Below are 19660 nucleotides of genomic sequence, written 5' to 3' on the forward strand. Positions count from 1 at the left end.
ATGTACTGTACAAGTGCATGCAACCCTGGAAATCGCACCAGCTTCTCCTCGCGTGGTTCTGACTTTATTTTTAGAGGCTGGAGGCTGATGAGACGATAAAGCAACAAGAGTGAGAAACGGCAATACAAAAATGAGAGGAAGGGGCGGGCAAGTGAGGTGAGAGTTGAACAAGAAAGAAGTGGGAAGTGAGTGATGAGAAAAAGAGAAAGAGGTAAAGAGAGAGAGCGAGAGAGAGGGGAGGAGAGGAAGGGCGGAAGGAGGGAATGGATCCACTCTTGTCTCTCACTCGGTAGGGGACCAGAGGGGAGGGGATGGTCCCCACGGCTAGCGCCTTATAAGAATCCAAGCCTGAGAATCCGGCTCCAAAAACTCCCCCCCCCCCCACCCACACCCACACACAAACATATCTGGCGGTCGCAACACTCTCTCCCTCTCTCTCTCTCTCTCTCCCTCCCTCCCTCTCTCCATCCCTGCAGACTCCCTCTCGCATCCTTCTGTCTTCCGCTCACAAGTCAGCGAGTGTTTGGAAGTGCGCGCTGACTGTCTGGCTCAGTGCGCGCCAGCTCCCTCAAAGTGGTTTGTGCGTGCGCCCGCCACCGACTGAGCGCAGCCGGGAGGTCCGTCTAAGTGTATGTGGGTCTCTGCCTCGCGCACCCGCCGCTCGACCCATCGCGCCCCTCCTCACGATCTGCGGGTCCTCTTCCTCGGCGACAGGCTCCCCACACCAACCGGTCACCATTTCCGCCCCCGGGAGACCCACGCTGGCCGCTCAGCCCCTTCCCCGACTCAGCATCGGGAGGAAGACCCTGGTGGCGGCCGCCGTGGGGGTTATGCTGGTCCTGGTCCTGGTGGTACTCATCCCCGTGCTCGTCAGCTCCGTGGGTACCGACCCCAGCCATTATGAGATGCTTGGCACCTGTCGGATGGTGTGCGACCCCTACCTGAACAAGGGGACCCCCAGCAGCAGCACCAGCTCCACGGGGTTGCAAGCGGAGGCAGAGGCGCTGAGTGACCACAGCAACGTCCTGCCGCCCTCCACGCTTCTGCAGGGCCCACAGGGGAAGCCCGGCCGGCCGGGGAAGCCGGGGCCGCCGGGGCCCCCAGGCGAACCGGGGCCACCCGGACCGGCGGGGCCACCGGGAGACAGGGGGGACCAGGCGAAGACTGGGATTTTGGGTCTGGGAGGGAACGGAGCTATCAGCACGGCCACCTACAGCACGATACCCCGGGTGGCTTTCTACGCCGGCCTCAAGAACCCGCATGAGGGCTACGAGATCCTCAAGTTTGACGACGTGGTCACCAACCTGGGCAACAACTACGACGGCATCGCGGGAAAGTTTGTGTGCAGCATTCCGGGCACTTACTTCTTCATCTATCACGTGCTGATGAGAGGGGGCGACGGCACCAGCATGTGGGCTGACCTCTGCAAGAACGGACAGGTGAGTGCTTTGCAAACTTTTGGCCAAGTCTGTTCCTCCTCGCCTCGACCTGCTTGCCTTTTAAAAGCCACACTTGCACCGTCAAATGAGATCCAACACAATAGCCACACTCTATCATCCATCAATATGAATCGTTAAATGTTACATTTATTTTTGTGTTTTTTTAAAAACAAAATATTTTACTGACCTCAATTAAGGAAGGTCACTTAAGTAATAAGAATAATGTTAAACATTTAACATGATCATGTTTGTAATTATGGACTGGCCCATGTAGTTTTCAATGCATAGTCTCTTTTACTGTCCTATCACGTGTGTTCATGTGAAACTATGGATAGAAATGAGTAAGAGTAAAAGCACATTTTCTTCCAAATGAATGCCCTTAACACACAGTCCCCATCTAATAAACAAATGCATTATTATCTGTGTCTAGGCAAAATGTTTGTACTGTATGAGATGTGATTAGATGAGTGCAGGTGTACCTAATAAAAGGTCCCACGAGTGTATAATTGCCCCGGTTGCGTGCAGAGCGCACATCTGTGGCATGCAGCTCGCCTGGAGATAAAAATGTGTTGACTGGTTGCAAACTGTGTCCCCCCCGCCCCCCCGTCCGCGAATGATGCGTCCTGACATTGCCGACCAACCACCCCCCTCTCCCCCAACCATCCACATTCAACAACCCCCCCATCCGCCCTTTCCCCTCCGCTTTAGAGAGCCTATCCACACCTTTCTTCACTTCCTCGTGATTTTATTTATCGGGATTAACACTTGGAGGTTATTTTTGGCTTGTACGTCAGGGAAATTAAAATCAACGCCGAGAAAACAACAACACGAACGCAACCTAAAGCGATCATGTGCACAGGAGGAGTAGAAGTAAACCACAAACTTCTTATGTCGTGTAAATGGCATCCGCCTTCCATGTGCGCTCTTCTATGCATCACTTTTACGAAGCACTAATTTCATTTGAGGGGTCCTCTCGGGTCACTAATGTGCGTGTTTGCCGCACAGTTTGCACTCTGTCAAAGCTCCTGTCATAAAATGTGGACGAGCACATAAAAAAAAAGTGGACGTGACACTGAGTGCACTTGAAATAAATCTGCACAAACAGCCACTTTTATGGACAAACAGACAACACACACAACTTTTAATCATTTTAAAAACTAGGCCTAATATGTAAATAAGATAATTTCCACATGGCACAGTTTTTAATGTAAAGCTGAGAGAGCTCAATTTAAACTCTTCATTGGGTACTTACTTATCTTATTAATAAGATCCAATAAAAGCTGTGTTAAAAAAAATGCATTTACAAAGAAAATAATGTTCAATTTCTATTTACACAATATGAAGGAGAATGAGGTCATTAAAATGTGTTAAATATTCAATACACATTATTGCTGTTTTAATTTGAATTGAGCTAAATGAAGCATCCAAAATAATAGAAACAGCTGTCAATACTGATAAATATTATAAATGGACACATCACTGACATTGTCAGTCAAAACTTATATATTATATTATATAATTCTTTTTGCATTTCTTGTATTCATTTGACCTTTCAGGTCTACTTAATGAAGTGGCACATGCTCAACACTGCAGTATCATATTGTGCGCAGAAAATACATATTGTAGTATCATTAACAGTAAGCTGCCTAAGTCTACACCTGCAGCAAGACAAGCATTTTCATTAGTTTCAATAATTGGCAAAACAGCTGCTAAATCATTATGCTGCGCAATATACAATTCTTTCTAAGTAACTTTGTCCAAGTTGTACATGCAAATGAGTCATGACAACTTGTTCAACGCAGTTAGAACAAAGCAAGAGGCTGCCGAGGTCTCGAGATGCCGCCTCTGTGTGCAAATTGGAGCTGAATTAACGAGCGCCACCGACTCTCCGGCGAACACCCTGAGCACCCCCACATACTCATCAAGGCAGTCAGGTAGAGGTTAACTCCTTCACCCTCGCCAAGTTCACAACGCGGCGGCCTCGGCTGCATAACGTCTCACTCCACAGTGATTTTTTTGGGATTTTTTATGGTTGAGCGTAAACGCGTTGATATATAATCAGGGGGGAAGAACATATGTTGGTGTTAAGACACCTTCTGTTGCTGCATTATTGTCCTCCCCAAGGGAGGAGTGGGGGGCTGCGGAGGCACTTAAGATACACATACACACATTGCGTGTATCACTAGGGGCCTACACAATGGTAATAAAAGTAGAAACTGGTTGTCTTTGTCTGTCCTTTCACGGGAGGCAAGTATAATATAGACAGCGATACACAACTGCCTCAGTAAGCTGCTGTAAAACAAGTCATTTTTCACAAAAGGATAACGAACATAGATGCTTGCGTGGATTGTTCTATTGTCTGTCTGCATGTGTTGCTTCACCATTTGTGCTCAACTATCAACGACAACCATGCTATCCGTTACCTCTTGCCTGGTACATTTACTCTAGTGTACTCAATTCAACACAAGAAGTAGGTAAGAGAAGAAGTAAATAAGTCAATAAAATATCTAATAAATTGACACAAAATACAGCGGACACAAAACACTGAAACAATGCCATGTGCTCAAGTATGGTACACACAACAACACATGCGCACAGTGTCACACAAACAATTACTAACGTGATGGTCAAATGTACCCGTAAAGTCAAATCACAGACTTGTTTCTACATATACTGTATGGAATGGGATTGGTTCAGGGTGTACACCACCTACTGCCCGAAGCCAGCTGGGATAGGCTCCAGCACCCCCGCAACTCTTGTGCGGAATAAGCGGTTAAGGAAATGGATGGATATATGGAATGGAATCCCATTAGTTGCATATGTCACAACTATAGAGCAATGAAATTTACTTGGCAGTTACAATCCGTCCAAGAGGCATACAAAAAAAAAGCAATAACCAACAGAGGGAGACAGAATGGTAAGCCTGATGGTTCACCACTGCTAGACGGCACCCTCATTTTCTTACATTATAAATATTTGAAGATAATTGCTGAAAATGTGCAAAGTTTGAGAACTATGTAGTACTCAAATGTGTTTTTCAACACCAGTTTTCCGGATTTGTGTGTGTGTGTGTGTGTGTGTGTGTGTGTGTGTGTGTGTGTGTGTGTGTGTGTGTGTGGGAGGGGGTGAGGGGTGGGGGTGGGGTGGGGGGGCTAAAATGAGCTGCACAGTGATGTCACATTGTGTCCCAAACGATGAATATAAGCTGATGTGTGTGCTTACTTTATGATTGTAGTTCACAGTAACTATTTCATTTTGAAGGTGTGGTAATATTTAATTGACAGTTGAGTGGGGCGTAGTTTCAGGGCATTCACACACAATTTGGCAGTGTTGTAAATAACATTCTTCTCAATGTTGAGTCAAATCTACAACAGACATATTTAGAATTTAGCTCCACAGCGTTTTTAACTTCCAGCTGCTCATGATAATCGGGCCCTTGAATGATGCAGACATTTGAAATAATAATTGTTGATAGAAAAAATGTAGTTGTGGTATCTGAAATGTTCTATTGAGGCAAAACTTAATTCCAGACATTTGCATCAGATATCCAGTCTAGCCATCTAGCCGTGCTTCTTGCACTGTTAACTGCTGGGTTAAAAACTAACCCAAATTGGGTAACCCAGCGCTGGGTTCAAAAGGGATCCCAGCCAGTACTGTGTTATTTACATGCAGTGCATTGGATTGAGTTTTTCACCCAGCAATGTTGGATCAACAGTTTGACCCAACGAGGGGTAAAAACTACCCATAATAATGAGTTAAAGCTACCAACAAATGGGTAACCAGGTTATCATTATAGCTGTGCTTAAATTAATAAAAAAAAAAACTTATTACCAACATTTTCAACTTTCCCCAGTCAAGGATCACCACACAGGTTTTACACAAGATGCCCTTCCTGACACATCAAACACATTTTTGGCCCGGCAGTGGCTGGTATTATCGGCATATTTCCTAAAGGCCTTGGGACCCAACTGGATATTACCGTTCACTATGACTAGGATTTGAAACTCAATCCTCGTGTCTAAACTCTGCGGCGTTACTCACCGAGCCATTTACCTCAACATCAGTATGCACAAAAGTGTTTCAAATGGCAAGCTTCAGCCCGCCCAAATCCAATTTTCACCTTAGGTAAAAGTAACCCAAAATTCACATCGACCAAGCAAGTGGGTTAGGAAAACAACCTAGCATGTTTTAGTGTGTAGTACAAGCAGGCCTTTGGTTGTGACATGATGATGACAACAGCCTCCAGAAGCTTTCGTGTTGAACCTTTGGTGTTGACTGGTTCGAAATGTTGGGCCACATTAGCTAATGCAGCGCTAGGTGTCCAGGTGGAGCTCGTGCAGTGGTACCAGAGCTTTCCTCAGCTCATTAAGGAAGCAGAGAGCCGCACTGTGTACTGGGAAAAGAAGAGGGAGCGCAGAGTACCACTATTTTATCATCTTTGGGCTGCAGTGGAGCGGCGGGGTTGGCAAGCCCTGCAGTGCTGTTTCACCCCAGCAAAGTGCTGCTCCCATTCCTTTCCGAGCCGTGTCAAACACCGACACAACATTCAAAAGCGTACTTGCAGCCAGCCGAGAGAATCGCGGCATTGTCGGCGGAACTTTTCGCCAGCTTCCTGGGAGATAAACAAATCTATTTTCAGCGCAGCCAATTTCCTCTCCCCTTCCTCCTCGCCATCTTTGGGCTCCTCCGGCGCCCGTTCTTTGACTCTGAACCTTTCAAGCGATCCTAAATCGATGCTCTGTTTAGACTCGGGGGGAAAAAGCGTCCGAGCAGCAGAAAATAAAACAAGGTGAACAAGACGAGGCGTGGTGCTAGTGTGTCACCCGCACAATTGTAATTAAAAGAAAGGCATGCGAGCAAGATCCAGGATGTTTGCTCTTCCCCTCTCCGCTCCTCCCTTCTTAATATTGTTATTAATCCTCAAAAACACTTTCAGACTTAATTAAAAGCAACGAGTGGAGCGTGGGCCCCTCCAGAGGGCCGTAGTGAATAATCACTGTCTCCTCCTTTAATAAGCTCCAACGTCCTTCGTGCACATGGCGCTTCCCATGCAATTATCGCCGCAGTCTCCCTCTCGCGTCCGCGCGTGGCCCCCAGCCCGAGCTCCCCGCACTCACACACACTCCAACTCAACACTGCCCTCCATCTCTCCTTTACACCAGCTCAACTCTCCGAGCGCTTTCCACCCCCCTGAAAAAAATACAATGACAAACGTCGTCGTCATGATGCATCTCTCTCTGATTTTTTATTTTTTTTTTAAGCGGCGCACAAATGAGCTGCTCCACGGTGCCTTCGAGGGTCTCTCTTTTATACCCCTTTGTTGTGCGTTCAGGTGAAAACAAGACATTGAAATGTGAAACGAACCCGGCGCTGAATGTGGGAGCCATCTGGATGCGGGTTGCCGACATATGTTTTCGTGCAAGATGACAAAAAGAAAAATTTGAAAGCATGTTCGGAGTTCTTCTTTTTTGGCCAAAAACGCACGGGTCCCGTCTTGATTGATTTTAGCATTCCGGCAATGTTTGGAGCTGCTATTCTTGGTGGTGATGAGCACTGAGAGGCCTCTGTGTGTGTGCCCGGTGTAACAGGAAGGCGTTGTTTGAAATGGACAGACTGGGCTTGAGAGAGAGACTGAGTCTACGTCTCAGTATTAATCTCCTGTGAATGTACTTGAATGTGCATGAGGTCACGTATGTTCATATTTTCTTTTTTGCGACATTTCTTTCCCCCTGTGACGCAAACGCAGCCACTTTCTCGATAGCCACACGGTGCACGGCGGCGGGGGCGGACCTTTGGCCTTGATCCGCTTCGTAATTGGACGGCGGTGCTGACACTCCGCCGAGTGGAACATTAGAGCTTGGGGCCTAATTAGCCGTGAGAGCTGTTAAATGAAGATTGTCAGGAAATACAGCACAGATTGGAAATGTCAGGAAGACTCCTTGTCGCTATGCGTAAACATCAAAGAGGGGAGTGAGAGAGAAAAAACACATTGAGGATTTGATCAGAAGCCTCCAACCACATGTTGCTAATAAATTGTAAAACAATCAGAGCCACTACATGCACTTGCAAATATATTAGGCACACCCATTGGCCTCTGCACGCCCCTGATAGCAGGTCAGCCATTTAATTAGGACTTATTGTATATTTGGGTTATCTTGTGTTAGTTGATTAGCAACTTTTTTTTAAAAATTATATTATTCTCTCCACATTTGGTAACACCACAGGCCATTCATGCAACAATTGTGAAATGAAATATACACATCCATCCATCCACCCACTTTCTAGCAGACGAGACCCTGGACTGCTTGCCAGTAACAGAGCGCATATAAAGACAAACAAGCATTAACAACATTAGTAAGTAGGAACTGAACTCACACAGCTTGCAGCATAGTCAGATGAATGTAATACTACAACATAAGTGACAATGAAATACATTAATTATTGTTACATCATGACTTAACCTCATTTGTAATGCGTAAGGTTGGCACTTGGTTTGTACTGCACCCAGTGCGCAGGATGGTGCAGGATCATATTTGGCACTGGTTGCTAAGTAACCAAACAGGAAGTTGCTCGATGACGTTTCTCGCTGGTTTGGACGTAGAGCAAGCCGCAGCTCAGCAATATGGATTTGTCACGGTGACAACTAAAAGCCGATTCTAATGGCATGGCAGGATCTGGGGCTCATCTGTAAGCTACAGCTCCATGAAGATGGCATCATGGTGTACCTCAAACTAAGCTTGAAGCAGTTTGGCAACCTGTTAGAGAAAATAGGCCAAAGCCTGAGGAGTTCAAACTTAGCTAGCATTGGATTGGTCACCCACAAATACAAATATTAAATAATAGCTTATGTTCACCTCTATGCTGTTTTCACTGCAGCACTGTGCCAACATTTCTTGTCGTTGTCACTCTGAAATTACCCTGGCAACATCTTTCTTATTGGATTACCGGTACTTATTACTTACCTACTTATTGGATTGCTTCGCCCAAACCGAACATTTTTCAATTTAGGCACAGCGGCAGGCGCCCACCTTGCACGCTGCCAGCCTCCGTGGCACAGCACTGTGCCGTTGCACAGCGGCCGCACATACACAACTGAATGGCTTGAAGGGCCATTAGGCAGCGACTATAAAGTTGGGTTTCACAAACTTTGCTGATTCTGTATTTTAAAATGAGCAGGTTTCTATGATGTTATGAATACAGTTCACACCATTTTAATTGTATAGTGTATAGATGGAAAATGAAAATGTATTGGTCAAAGAAACATATTTGGTAACTCAAAAGATGTAGCAAAAAACTTCCATTCGGTTCGGCCATGATTCCTCCAATTTGTTGATGAAGTCATCAAGAGAGCAGCATGCCTCCTTTTGTTCATCAAGATACTTTGGCTTCCTCTTTCATTCTACCCCAGGTATGCTCAATGATGTTTATGTCTGGTGACTGGGCTGGCCAGTCCTTGAGGAACTGGAGATGGATATATGTGATGCCACCATCCTGCTTCAAAATTTGACCCCCTCGTATGATTGGGAATGTCGTAGGTAGCTAATACTTATTCATGTGGTCTCGAGTTGGTCTCCAGTAATATTTGTGGTGGCTGTGATGCATTTCAACAGACGTTTAATCTGAGAAATCCACCTTCTGCCACTCTTCAAGTCTCCATTTCTTTGCCACGATTTGCACTCAATTTTATGCCACGCATTAAAAAAAAAAGTGTTTTGTTTACTGTTGGTTTCTGGGCACTGGTTTGACTAAGGAGGCCATTTCAAGACAGAACTCAACCAGAACAAACTGAGCTGACTTGGCCTGGTAGAGCTCTGCTGCAGTGGAAAAGGGTCGTTCTGATCAGATGACATTCCCCCTTCGATACATGATTGACAGTCCTGGCAGCCTATCGGAGCCGGTGTTACACACAAACCAGTATAAACCACCCATTGTCAGTTAATATTTGAAAACTCTTTTAAATACTGAAGTTTATGTAGAAATACCTGGTTATTGTACTCATTTCAAATGTATGTTTGAAAATTGCCCAAAACAAAAAACTAAACAAAACAAAGAAGCCAAAACTATTTGATTTAAAGCAATATTTTGATTTGTTTTTAAGTAGTGAAACTAGTTACTTTGCTTGGTAACGAGTTTATTTTTATTATGAAGTAATTTAATTACTAACTCAGTTACTTTTTTGAACAAGTAATGAGTAACTATAACTTATTACTTTTATAACGTAACGTTCCCAACATTGTACGAGGCTGTAATTTAGAATTGGATGCATCATATGACAAGGCGACAAGACTTCTGTCTTTGCAAAAACGGACTCAATGGGCACCAAAACATAATTTTAAAAGATGCTGGAATTGAAATTAGACAACAAAAACCTGAAATATATTTGATGGGCACTTAAGGTCAACTTGGACCCAAGCGACAAGACTTTTCCAACTGTAATATTGTTATTTTTGTTTTTATTTACCTTTACTAACTTCTGTTTGCTGCCACCTTCGTCAGAAGCTGTCGGCTGCCTGCTGTGACATGTTTTTTTTTTTTTTCCAGCTGATGTTCCTGGACGTAGACAAGACTTTTGTCAGAGACCGTAAATGCTACAAATGTGGCATTTCCTTCAAAGATATCATTTTCCAATAAAAGATGATTCAGTACGTATTTTGATATATTCTAAATTTGGAAGGATTCAATTTGGCTTGATTTGATGCACTTGCATCTTTTGAATCAAAAAAAAAATTCTGATTCAAATTGTGTTACACACCTAATATATATGCAAATTATTCCTCCTCAGAACTTTCTTTTTGAGGAATTCTTAATTGTCTGTACACTTCATTTACCGTATGTATGCTAAAATGTGGGATCCGTCATTCTAAGTAAAGTTCATTAAGCCAGACTCAATCAAGTACGATTTGTGAATTGCCTCTCTGTGGAGATTATGAGAATATATATACATTTGTATGTGCATTAAAACTAAAAGCTAAAACAGGACAGTCTCCCGTGGTTGCGTGAGTAAAGGATGCTACTGTGTTGACTCACACGGCTCCTTCATTATAATGAGGGCCATATGGGAGATAGACAAGTGCCCCCCCGGCCCCTCTTATGCAAACATCCCTCTCGCGCCATCGCTCCCCACGCCCCTGACATTTAGCCGCCCTCCCCCGAATTCAATCGTCAGCGATAGCCACAATTATCTTCTCCTTCCTCGACGGGGAGGCAGCGAGTCGGTGACATCACATGACTCATAGTCTTTCTGCCTCCTCGGTTATCCTCCTATTATATATTTGGTACGCCGAAAAAAGTTTATGTTGAGTATTGTATAGCATAACATTTTATACTGCTTTAACTTAAACATTATAAGCTTTTAAAGTATATAACAGAGACATTCTCGCCGATGTGTCATTGCTAGGTCAATATTTAATAATTGGTTATATAATTTATATAAAAATTGTTATTTATATAAAAAAAAGTTATATCATTTAGGATTTTCTTCAGCCACTAAAAAAAGATTACTTTATGTGATAAAGTTAACAAAGAATTGTCATAAGTCTAAGTGCTGTATTAATCCAACAAATATGGAACAAAAAGAAGAAAAATAAGAAGAGGCTTTATCCAGTTTAATAAATATATTTTAAACAGCATAGCATGAGGGTTTTAAAAGCTGCATGTTTGGGGAATATTTTTACAGAGGAAAGTGTGGCACTTGCAAGTCCGCTAAAGAAGAAGTCGTCTGAGTGAACAAAAGGTCGACTTTTACTGTTTTTAGACTCCGCTGAGAGCCACCGTTGCGTTTTGGGTGTGGGCGCTGGAGGCGGACAGTGCAGCTCGCTAATTAAGTGATGAGTCAGGATTGCGAGCGAGTGAAGGGCGGGGCTTGAGCGAGCGGTCAGCGGGGTAAAAGTTGCAGCCTGTCCTGCCCCCTGCCGCTGACGAGACTCCCTTGACGCCTCTTTCGCTGCCCTCTTCTTCTAACCAACTGGCCCGGCAACACACTCTCCTCAGGTAAAAATCGGCGGGGCTCCTGCAGCCGTCTTTCAAAAGGAGACAAGACAGCTGGTGAAATTAATTCTTCTCCTACTCTGCCGGTGACAGATGGCAAATCTCCCGTTTACGGTTTCCCTCCCCTTGTCATGTTTTCAATCAGGCCTCCTCTGACGAATAAACCCGACACGAGCGTCCATGTTGTCAGGATTCCACCGGCGTGCCCGGCGGCTTTAGTTGCTTTCACACTTGAAACGTTCGGGAAGGTTTCCTACACGGGAGCACGGATCGATGTTCTTGGAATTGGATGCCTCCAGACGTACAACAATTCCACGTAAAATGCCCACGAGGCTTGTTATGAAGACATTTATTCTTCGGACCAAAGATTCAATATGAGAGCTGGTTAAGAATTCTACCTTTACAGAAAGATACATGCATGGAAGACCTCCACCAAGGCCAACCGCCCATCCATTTTCAATAGCATATTTCCTTATAGATTTGCAGGTGGAGCCTATCTCGGCTGACTTTAGGCGAGAAGTGGAGTATAACCCTGGACAGGTTGACAGCCAATCACAGGCTACATATGGACAAATAACCATTCACACTCAAAGTCACACCTCTGGACAATTGCTAACATGTTTTGGAACGTGGGAGGAAGCCGAACACTTATCGAAAAACTATGCACAAAAGAGGAGCTGAGATTCTAACCGCAACCTCAAAAATTTGAGACTGCCCATTTAGGCTACCATGTTGCCGCCAAGGCAAAAGTAAGTTGACCAGGTTGGGTCACTGCACCAAGTGACCAGCAATAAATAACTTCCACAATTTGTAAGTTTTGCTAGATATGGATAAAAATAATCAGGAATGGTTGTATGTGAGCCAATCTCTCTTTGGCAGTCCTCAATGCGAGAAAGTTAGAATTCCCCCCCCAAAATCTGTTTCACTGAAGGTGGAGGAATCTATTAGCGGGACACATGAACAAATCTCAAGGTCCCATGCCTAACAATGAACAGGAAGTCACATATTTTTCTGTTATATAGTCACTTCTCACTTAGTCGAGCCCCCTGGAGAGTTAAAAAAAAAAAAAAGTAGCTCCTGATGATTAGTTTCACTGATAGACACAAAATTGGTTGGATCAAAGCAGGGCAGATGAAAAAGTCTCAGGGAACAATTTCCACAGTGCGTGACAAATAAAGCTTATCTTATCTTATTTTAGATTATTTTATTAAATTGGCCCAAATGAGCCCCAACTTGAAGCAGGTCTCCTCAATAGATGATAAATCAAAATTTTATTTCCCTACACCACCAAACGTGGATGGAGCACGCCATCAGGAGTTCGGTGATGATTTATAAGATTTACCATGAAAAAAGGAGGGCCCCTTACTCATCATTTCCATATTTTGTTGTTACATGGCTGTGTCAATAATGTGAAATGTGCTTGAAAACAAAAATAGCTGTATTCCAAACTTTAATTGGCATGTTATCCGCTCATTTCTCAATTGAGAAGTTGTGTAATTGTTTTTTCCCCCTCCTAAAATAAGAAAATTATGAGTACCCCCCCCCCAACCCCCCACCCCCTTATTATTAGCTGTAAAGCCTTACTAAGAAAACATTTGAAATGTTTCCTTATTTTGAGTTCAATTTTCTATTGCAATTTTTTGGGCAAAAAATGAGAAAAAAATTCCCCAAAATGGTGATATTTTTATTTTCTTAAAAATCATTTTTTGCAGTATGGACCATAACTTATACTAGCTGAAGCTGAAAGGGACTCATGGCATTTCAATTCATTTCAAAATGGAAATGATTTATTATATGAGTACAATGAATTACAAGCTTGGTTACGCAACAGATTATACTAAAGGTACCACAGTATACACAAAGTAAGCAAAATATTAGAGTCCCAACTCATTTGATTGTCTGCTGAGGCTAGAACTGGTTAATGGGGCAAGATACAACAGCTCTCATGGGCAGAAATCTATTAATAATTTAAAATTAACACTAAAAATTGTGTTTGCGTAAACAATCACCCACCTGAGCTTTGATATACAGTACTTAATATGATTTATTATGTAATTTACTTACTAATGAAATGAGTATTGCATCATAGTAAAGGTGACAGTTTTTGAATTGTAACTCAATTTGTGGCCGATGAGATGCGTTTGTGTGCGCGTGTTATTCTGGGGTGGGGAGGGGGGGGGGGCTGTAAGCCGTCATTAAGCATGCAGCTGCCGACTGGAACGTTCAAACACAATTAGGCAGCGGCACACTTTGATTTAAAAAGAACCAATAGAGTCGTCGAGCCAAAATGGAGGCTTGACATCAAGTCAACAAAGCGCCGTCAGACACGTCTGGGGGACGCGTCCTTGTCACACAGACAAAGCCTCTTGTAAGATCAGCCCCCACCCACCTCATGAGACATTCAAGCCACCCCAAATCTGCAGACGTCAAACTTTTATGATTTCCATAAATAGGTTAGTTAAAAACGCCAAAGAAAAAGTACAGTATTTGACTGAGAAGTGTAGAATAGTGCAGGATGCCCCACAAAAGCTCACACAAACACAGTCATTATTGATAGCGCTGCCTTTCATTGTCATACAGTGAAAGAAATGCACACTGAACTCTCGCCGCCATGCATTATCTATTAAGGCCGAGCGCGAGAGTGAATATTCAAATCAAAGTCATCATGTTGACGGATGCGAGCGCGCCAGCGACAACAACATGAGCTGACACCTCGTTTGCCAGCCTGCGGCCCTCACGCTCTGTTTGCCTTGTCAAAGTTGCTCGCCGTACGCGCCCTCAAGGTCACGCGCCGCCACTCGGGCCTCGCTTTGTCCCGCTCGCAGCGCCCGCCTTTTTAACAAGGCGCCTTCCTGATCATTATTCCCGGGAACAAGTTTGAGCCATTGAGGCGAGATAAGAAGCTGCGGAGCAGAGAGACCAAACTAAACATACATGGCATCGTCACCGTGGAGGCCTTCTTGGAATCCCATTTGTGGGGGCCTCCACGTGCCCGCGTATCCATGCGGAAATGTACACACATAAAAGTGATGGGTTAAAAGTAGGGATGTTTGGTACCAATACTCAACTCTTGAGTAGTCACAAATACCGATACCACTAGTACTTACGATGCACAACATTTCCCGAAAAGATCAAATGAACAGGAAGTCATCCATTTTAGTTTGACACAACCATTTCAGGCCTTGTACTCTGACAGCCTCCAACAGGAATTCTCCCAAAGGATCCCCGATCAGACGCAGGTCACCTCGACAGAAGAGCAAATGAAGATCATACTTGAAGATCTATATCGCCAAAATCTGCATGTGTGTGTGTGTGTGTGTGTGTGTGTTTTGTGTGAACACCTGCAAAGCAAATGTTTTGATTAAGTCTCATTAAAATCTTAACTGACAAATCCTCTCGAGCCGTTACAGGTGGGGCACCTCTATAATAAGACGCTGTTGACTTTGCGTGACTTATTATTAATACGCGCTGGACGCAGACGTTGTCAGATCACGATGGCGGGCTTGTGTTTGCGCAACGATATGAGCTGCGCCAATTTAATCAGACGAGTAAACAGTCAAAAGAAAAGTACAATATTTTATATATACTTTGCTGGCTACCTTGACTTTTAAGTCACTCCGTCGATTTTTTGCTTCATGTTCAGTCAAATTTGACAGTTTGACTCATTTAATTGAATTTTTTCGTGTTTCATACAATTTGATGCATTATTTAATGTGTTCTATATTATTAGATGGCTCATTTTATTAGTTTTAAAATGCAATGGATAACTTACACTTTAGATGATTAATTGTTACGCTAATGAGTTACACAATTTAATCATTTTGTGAGTTTTAGTCAATTTGACGGTTTTAGATTGTTTGATCGATGAGTTTCAGAGAGTTTACATGATTAGCTTGACAATTTTGTGTTTAATTCAATTTGATTAGAAATGTGAGTCCGAGACAGTTTGACAATTTTATGCATTTTGGTCAACATTTTCCAGAGCTTTAGACAAATGTATGTATTTTAATAATTTTTTTATTTTTGATGATTGGTCAGATAATTTTGTGAGTTTTAGACAGTTTGATTGACAATAGTGTGTGTTTTAACCAATTTGATCAACACTTTTGAGACAGGTTTAGATGATCTGACAGAATTTTGTCTGAAGACTGGATACATAATTCTGTGAACTTTAGTTGATTTCAGCTTTAATTTTTAGTTAGTTTAGTGAATTTTAGATACTTTAATTCAGTGGTTCTGAACCACGGTCCTCGAGCAGCCTACCCCTATCCAGCCTGTTTTCCATGTCTCCCACAAGCATCACAGGTGTTTCAAACGATCAGCTAATCAGCAAGCTCTGCATGAAGCTTGATAACGATCCTCAGCTGTGTTGGCTGGGGAGACATGGAAAACAGGCTGGATAGGGGTACTGGAGGACCGGGGCTGAGAACCAGTGCTTTAATCAATGAGCTAATAAGTTTTAAATGATGCAAGGTGTAATTTGGTGAGTTTTGTCCAATTTAATAGATCATTTTGTGCATTTTAGAGGATTTGACCTACATATTTATGAGATCAAGACAATAGCAACATTTCAGCCAACTGTGAGCCTGAATAATAACTGTGAGTTTTAGATGATTTGATTGATACGTTTTTTTTGGGGGTTTTTTTTGCATTCACAATTGTGCTTATTTTTTGTAAGGAAACACATGCATAAAAGGACCATTTGAAACAAGACATTAAGCTTTAAGAAGCCGTCGACAGTCAAGCAGAAGCTTTTATCATTTGTGCAACGCAACCTTCCCTCACATCCTTTAGCACTTCCCCCACCCTTCCCCCTCCCGACTACCTGCTTTTGCCAGCATTGGCTCCCAAAACAGATCTGTCACCGGAACACGTAAATGCTTTTTAGCGGAGTGCTGCCAAAAATTTTTGGTGTTAGATTTCGTGACCCATTCGGACCCTCGAGTGCTTCCCTTTTTTCCCCTCTCGTTTTGGCTTTTCGTTCTTTCCAAGGCTCTCGTGACTCAAGGTGAAGGTGAAAAATGAGATTTAAAGAGCATCTTTCGAACATATTCGAAGGTCGAGAGGATCATGTGGAATAGCTCCATTTGCCGGATCCCTTTCCCCATCCGTCAATATGGCCACCTCCTTTAGAGCGAGTAATTATGGGCGATCCTCAATGCCGTCTGACAACAGCTCGAAACGCTGTGATTTAAAGTTGCGCCGCCGCGGCAGCACCATCTTAGGAGAGCTGATAATGAGCCACGAGAAAATACGGCGGATGCAAGAAAGCGATTGATTTTGATTCGACCTGGCTGGCCCAACTAAGTGACTAATGGGCTGATTTAACTGCCGGCGACTTTCGGGGATGTACAGTGGGCTTGCTTTTGCTCGCCCCCCCAAAAGAGAAAATAACGATCTTTTGGTTCAATTCTATTCCTCTAACTGGCTTGATGCACTTCTCCTTGTTAGGAGGTCACTAATAATTGCACTGAGCCAAAGACTACAATACTATAACCAACCAACTCTAAACACTAAAACACGTATTGTAGTTTGGCTGAAAATAGAATTTTGAATAATGCATAACTGCAGATGCATATTGAACAACCAATGGATTTATGTTAATAAAAAATTGCATAATTTGGTATGTGTTGCTGAAACAGATGAAGAATCATAATTGTAATGTCAGTGTCATAAGGTTATACTGTACTGCATAAGAGTATAAATCAGTAACGTCAAATTGTGGTTTTAAGGCATAAATGTGAGTTTTTATTCAATTTTTATTTTATTCATGAGTGCATTGTATTCTTTGATATCATACGGTATATGTGTATTTTACAGTGTTATTATATACATTTTATTTTTCAATTGAGCTTTGCTTTATTTCATTATTTTAACATGCATTATCATTTATATTAATAAGAATAGTTAAAAATATAGTGTCTTTAATTTGCAATCATTAATTCAAATAGATTTTATTACAGTACATAAACTCACTGTTATATTTTATTTTATTGTTTACTTTTTTTAAAGACTGAATTCAACAACAAATACAAATGAATAATTAACTATGAATAAATATGCCATTAGCAACATTTTTGGACATTACCAGTTCAGTATTTTGCTAAATCGTTTCAAAGGCTCAAGATTGAGGGTTGCGTCCTCTGTAGATTGAATAGTGTTCCCCTCAGACTGCAAAAAAAAAAGTGGAATGGATCGCAAGGCTCTACCCCATAAAAGTGGCAGCAAGAGATTTTATGAGAGTCTTTAGAGAATAACTCCTCAACTACTTCCGCCAGACTTGACATGCCTCGACCAGAGGCATGTCACAAGAGGCAGGGAAGGCAAGCTTTTGGCGCAGGCTGAGGAAGCGTTCCAAGCTTTGGGGAACAAATACAATCTGAAGGTTAGCTACATACAGGAGGGTGGCAATGGTGGCCCCCTGTTCACTGCCCTGCCTCGGGTGATGATCCAGGATAAGGTCCCCGGCTGAAGACCCTGTAGCTAACCCTCTTGGCATGCGCCTACAGTTCAGACAAGCAACCATTTACACTCCGCTTCCATCTATCCATTCATCTGTCTGTCCGTCCAATATATAATACATAAACAATAATTTGTTTGCATGTTGCAGCTGACCAACTTCGTTCCTGACCGTCAAACCTCAACATATCATTCTGTACATAAACATTCCTCTGCTTGTCCTCGCAGGTTCGGGCCAGTGCCATCGCCCAAGACGCGGACCAGAACTACGACTACGCCTCCAACAGCGTCATCCTCCACCTGGACGCCGGGGACGAGGTCTACATCAAGCTGGACGGCGGCAAAGCGCACGGCGGCAACAACAACAAATATAGCACCTTCTCGGGCTTCATCCTCTACGCGGACTGAGCGCACGTCACCCCCCCAAAAAAAAAAGACAGTCCGGCTCGACTGAAGGAAAGACTTGGAGAAAGGTGGAGAGGATGTGTGTTCAAGGCCTTCTAGTTCCCCCCCCCCCCCCCCTTCTTCTCTCCATCATCCCGGACAACCCTCCGCTTCCTCCGGGCGCTGCAGCAGAGGCCTGGACACACTGGCAGCGGGGTGGGAGGTGCCGGGGGGGGACAGTGGGGGGGGGTGCGAGGGCGGCTAAGTTCCAAACACCTGCCGCCACAGCGCCAATGTGTCGGAAGCTCCTCGCTAACAGCGTCTCTTTCTCTCTCTTCCTCATCCCTCTTTCCCCTCATCGCACAATACAGACCGTCACACCTCTTCTCTCCACAGCCGACTTGACTGAAATCCGTAGTGTTGTTGCGTGCAATTTAAACCTTAGATCGTGCTTTTATTTGGTAGAGATGCATAATAATCCGCACTGATTGACAAAAAGGAAAAAAAAAAGATAATATCCTTGTCCATTGTGAAGATATCCCCAAGAGATGTTGTTATGGAAATTGGCAGGTGACTTTGTGTTCATCCAATATCATTCAGCACTGTACCTCCCAACTGTATGGAAAACTACTCATATATAGACCACACCCGTTTGTACACACGCGAGGCGACGTCCTGCTGCTGCTATCGGGGTTCATCAAAGTGTCTTCTAGATGTTCTAGCTCTGCTTAGATCCTCTCTGCACAAGCGAAGCAAAAGCAGAATGGTAGCTAAAGTGTAAACGTGAAAAAGAAGCGTGTCTCGGGCATCACTGATTGTCCTCCATTCATTAGCGGCGCCAATCGCAGACACACGTGTTAATATTTACTCGACATGGCAGCCCGAACGCTCGCCCCGGGACGATCGGACTGCACGTTTGTGTGTGTGCGTGTGTGAACGGTGTGCACGCACAGCCATCAGGAGTGCGTGAATGCCAGCATGCGGTGCGTCATCGCTCCTCTCCGCGCTCGTCTCCTGTGCTACAGCCAATGATATTTTATTTAGCAAGCCCATGATGAGATTGTGCAACAGATATGATGAGGAGAAGAAAAACACAAGCTTGTAAATGAATTCTATGACATGTTTGTCTATCTTATCTTTTGGAATTGTTGAATACATTTAAATAATAAATGGGATTTTTTGAGTGGATGGTCTCTCGGGAATCCTTTAATCCTAAATAGGCTCATTACAATTGGTCGAGCAGGGGTTCACAAACTCTTTGGGTACAGGGACCCCTACAGGGGAGAAATTCTTCCAAGATGCCTCATTATCCAAACACCAATATAAACATGTACCCTGAAATGCCATTTAAAAAAAGAGCCTGTTTCCAAAAGAAGAAGGCATAATATTAC

At 43.5% G+C, this 19660-nt stretch overlaps 1 protein-coding gene across 1 annotated transcript; it reads left to right on the forward strand.

Moving 5' to 3' along the window:
* The first annotated feature begins 669 nt into the window (after positions 1 to 669).
* On the forward strand, positions 670 to 19455 carry c1ql1l2 (complement component 1, q subcomponent-like 1-like 2). Its single transcript, XM_086090337.1, has 2 exons — positions 670 to 1439; positions 18114 to 19455. The coding sequence occupies exons 1-2, from the start codon at positions 831 to 833 to the stop codon at positions 18291 to 18293; spliced, it is 789 nt and encodes a 262-aa protein (XP_085946463.1). The 5' UTR covers positions 670 to 830; the 3' UTR covers positions 18294 to 19455.
* Positions 19456 to 19660: the final 205 nt, after the last annotated feature.

This window comes from Leptonotus elevatus, chromosome 1, assembly GCF_054856555.1.
Source record: "Leptonotus elevatus isolate MCC_2025b chromosome 1, RoL_Lele_1.0, whole genome shotgun sequence".
Classification (NCBI taxonomy): domain Eukaryota; kingdom Metazoa; phylum Chordata; class Actinopteri; order Syngnathiformes; family Syngnathidae; genus Leptonotus; species Leptonotus elevatus.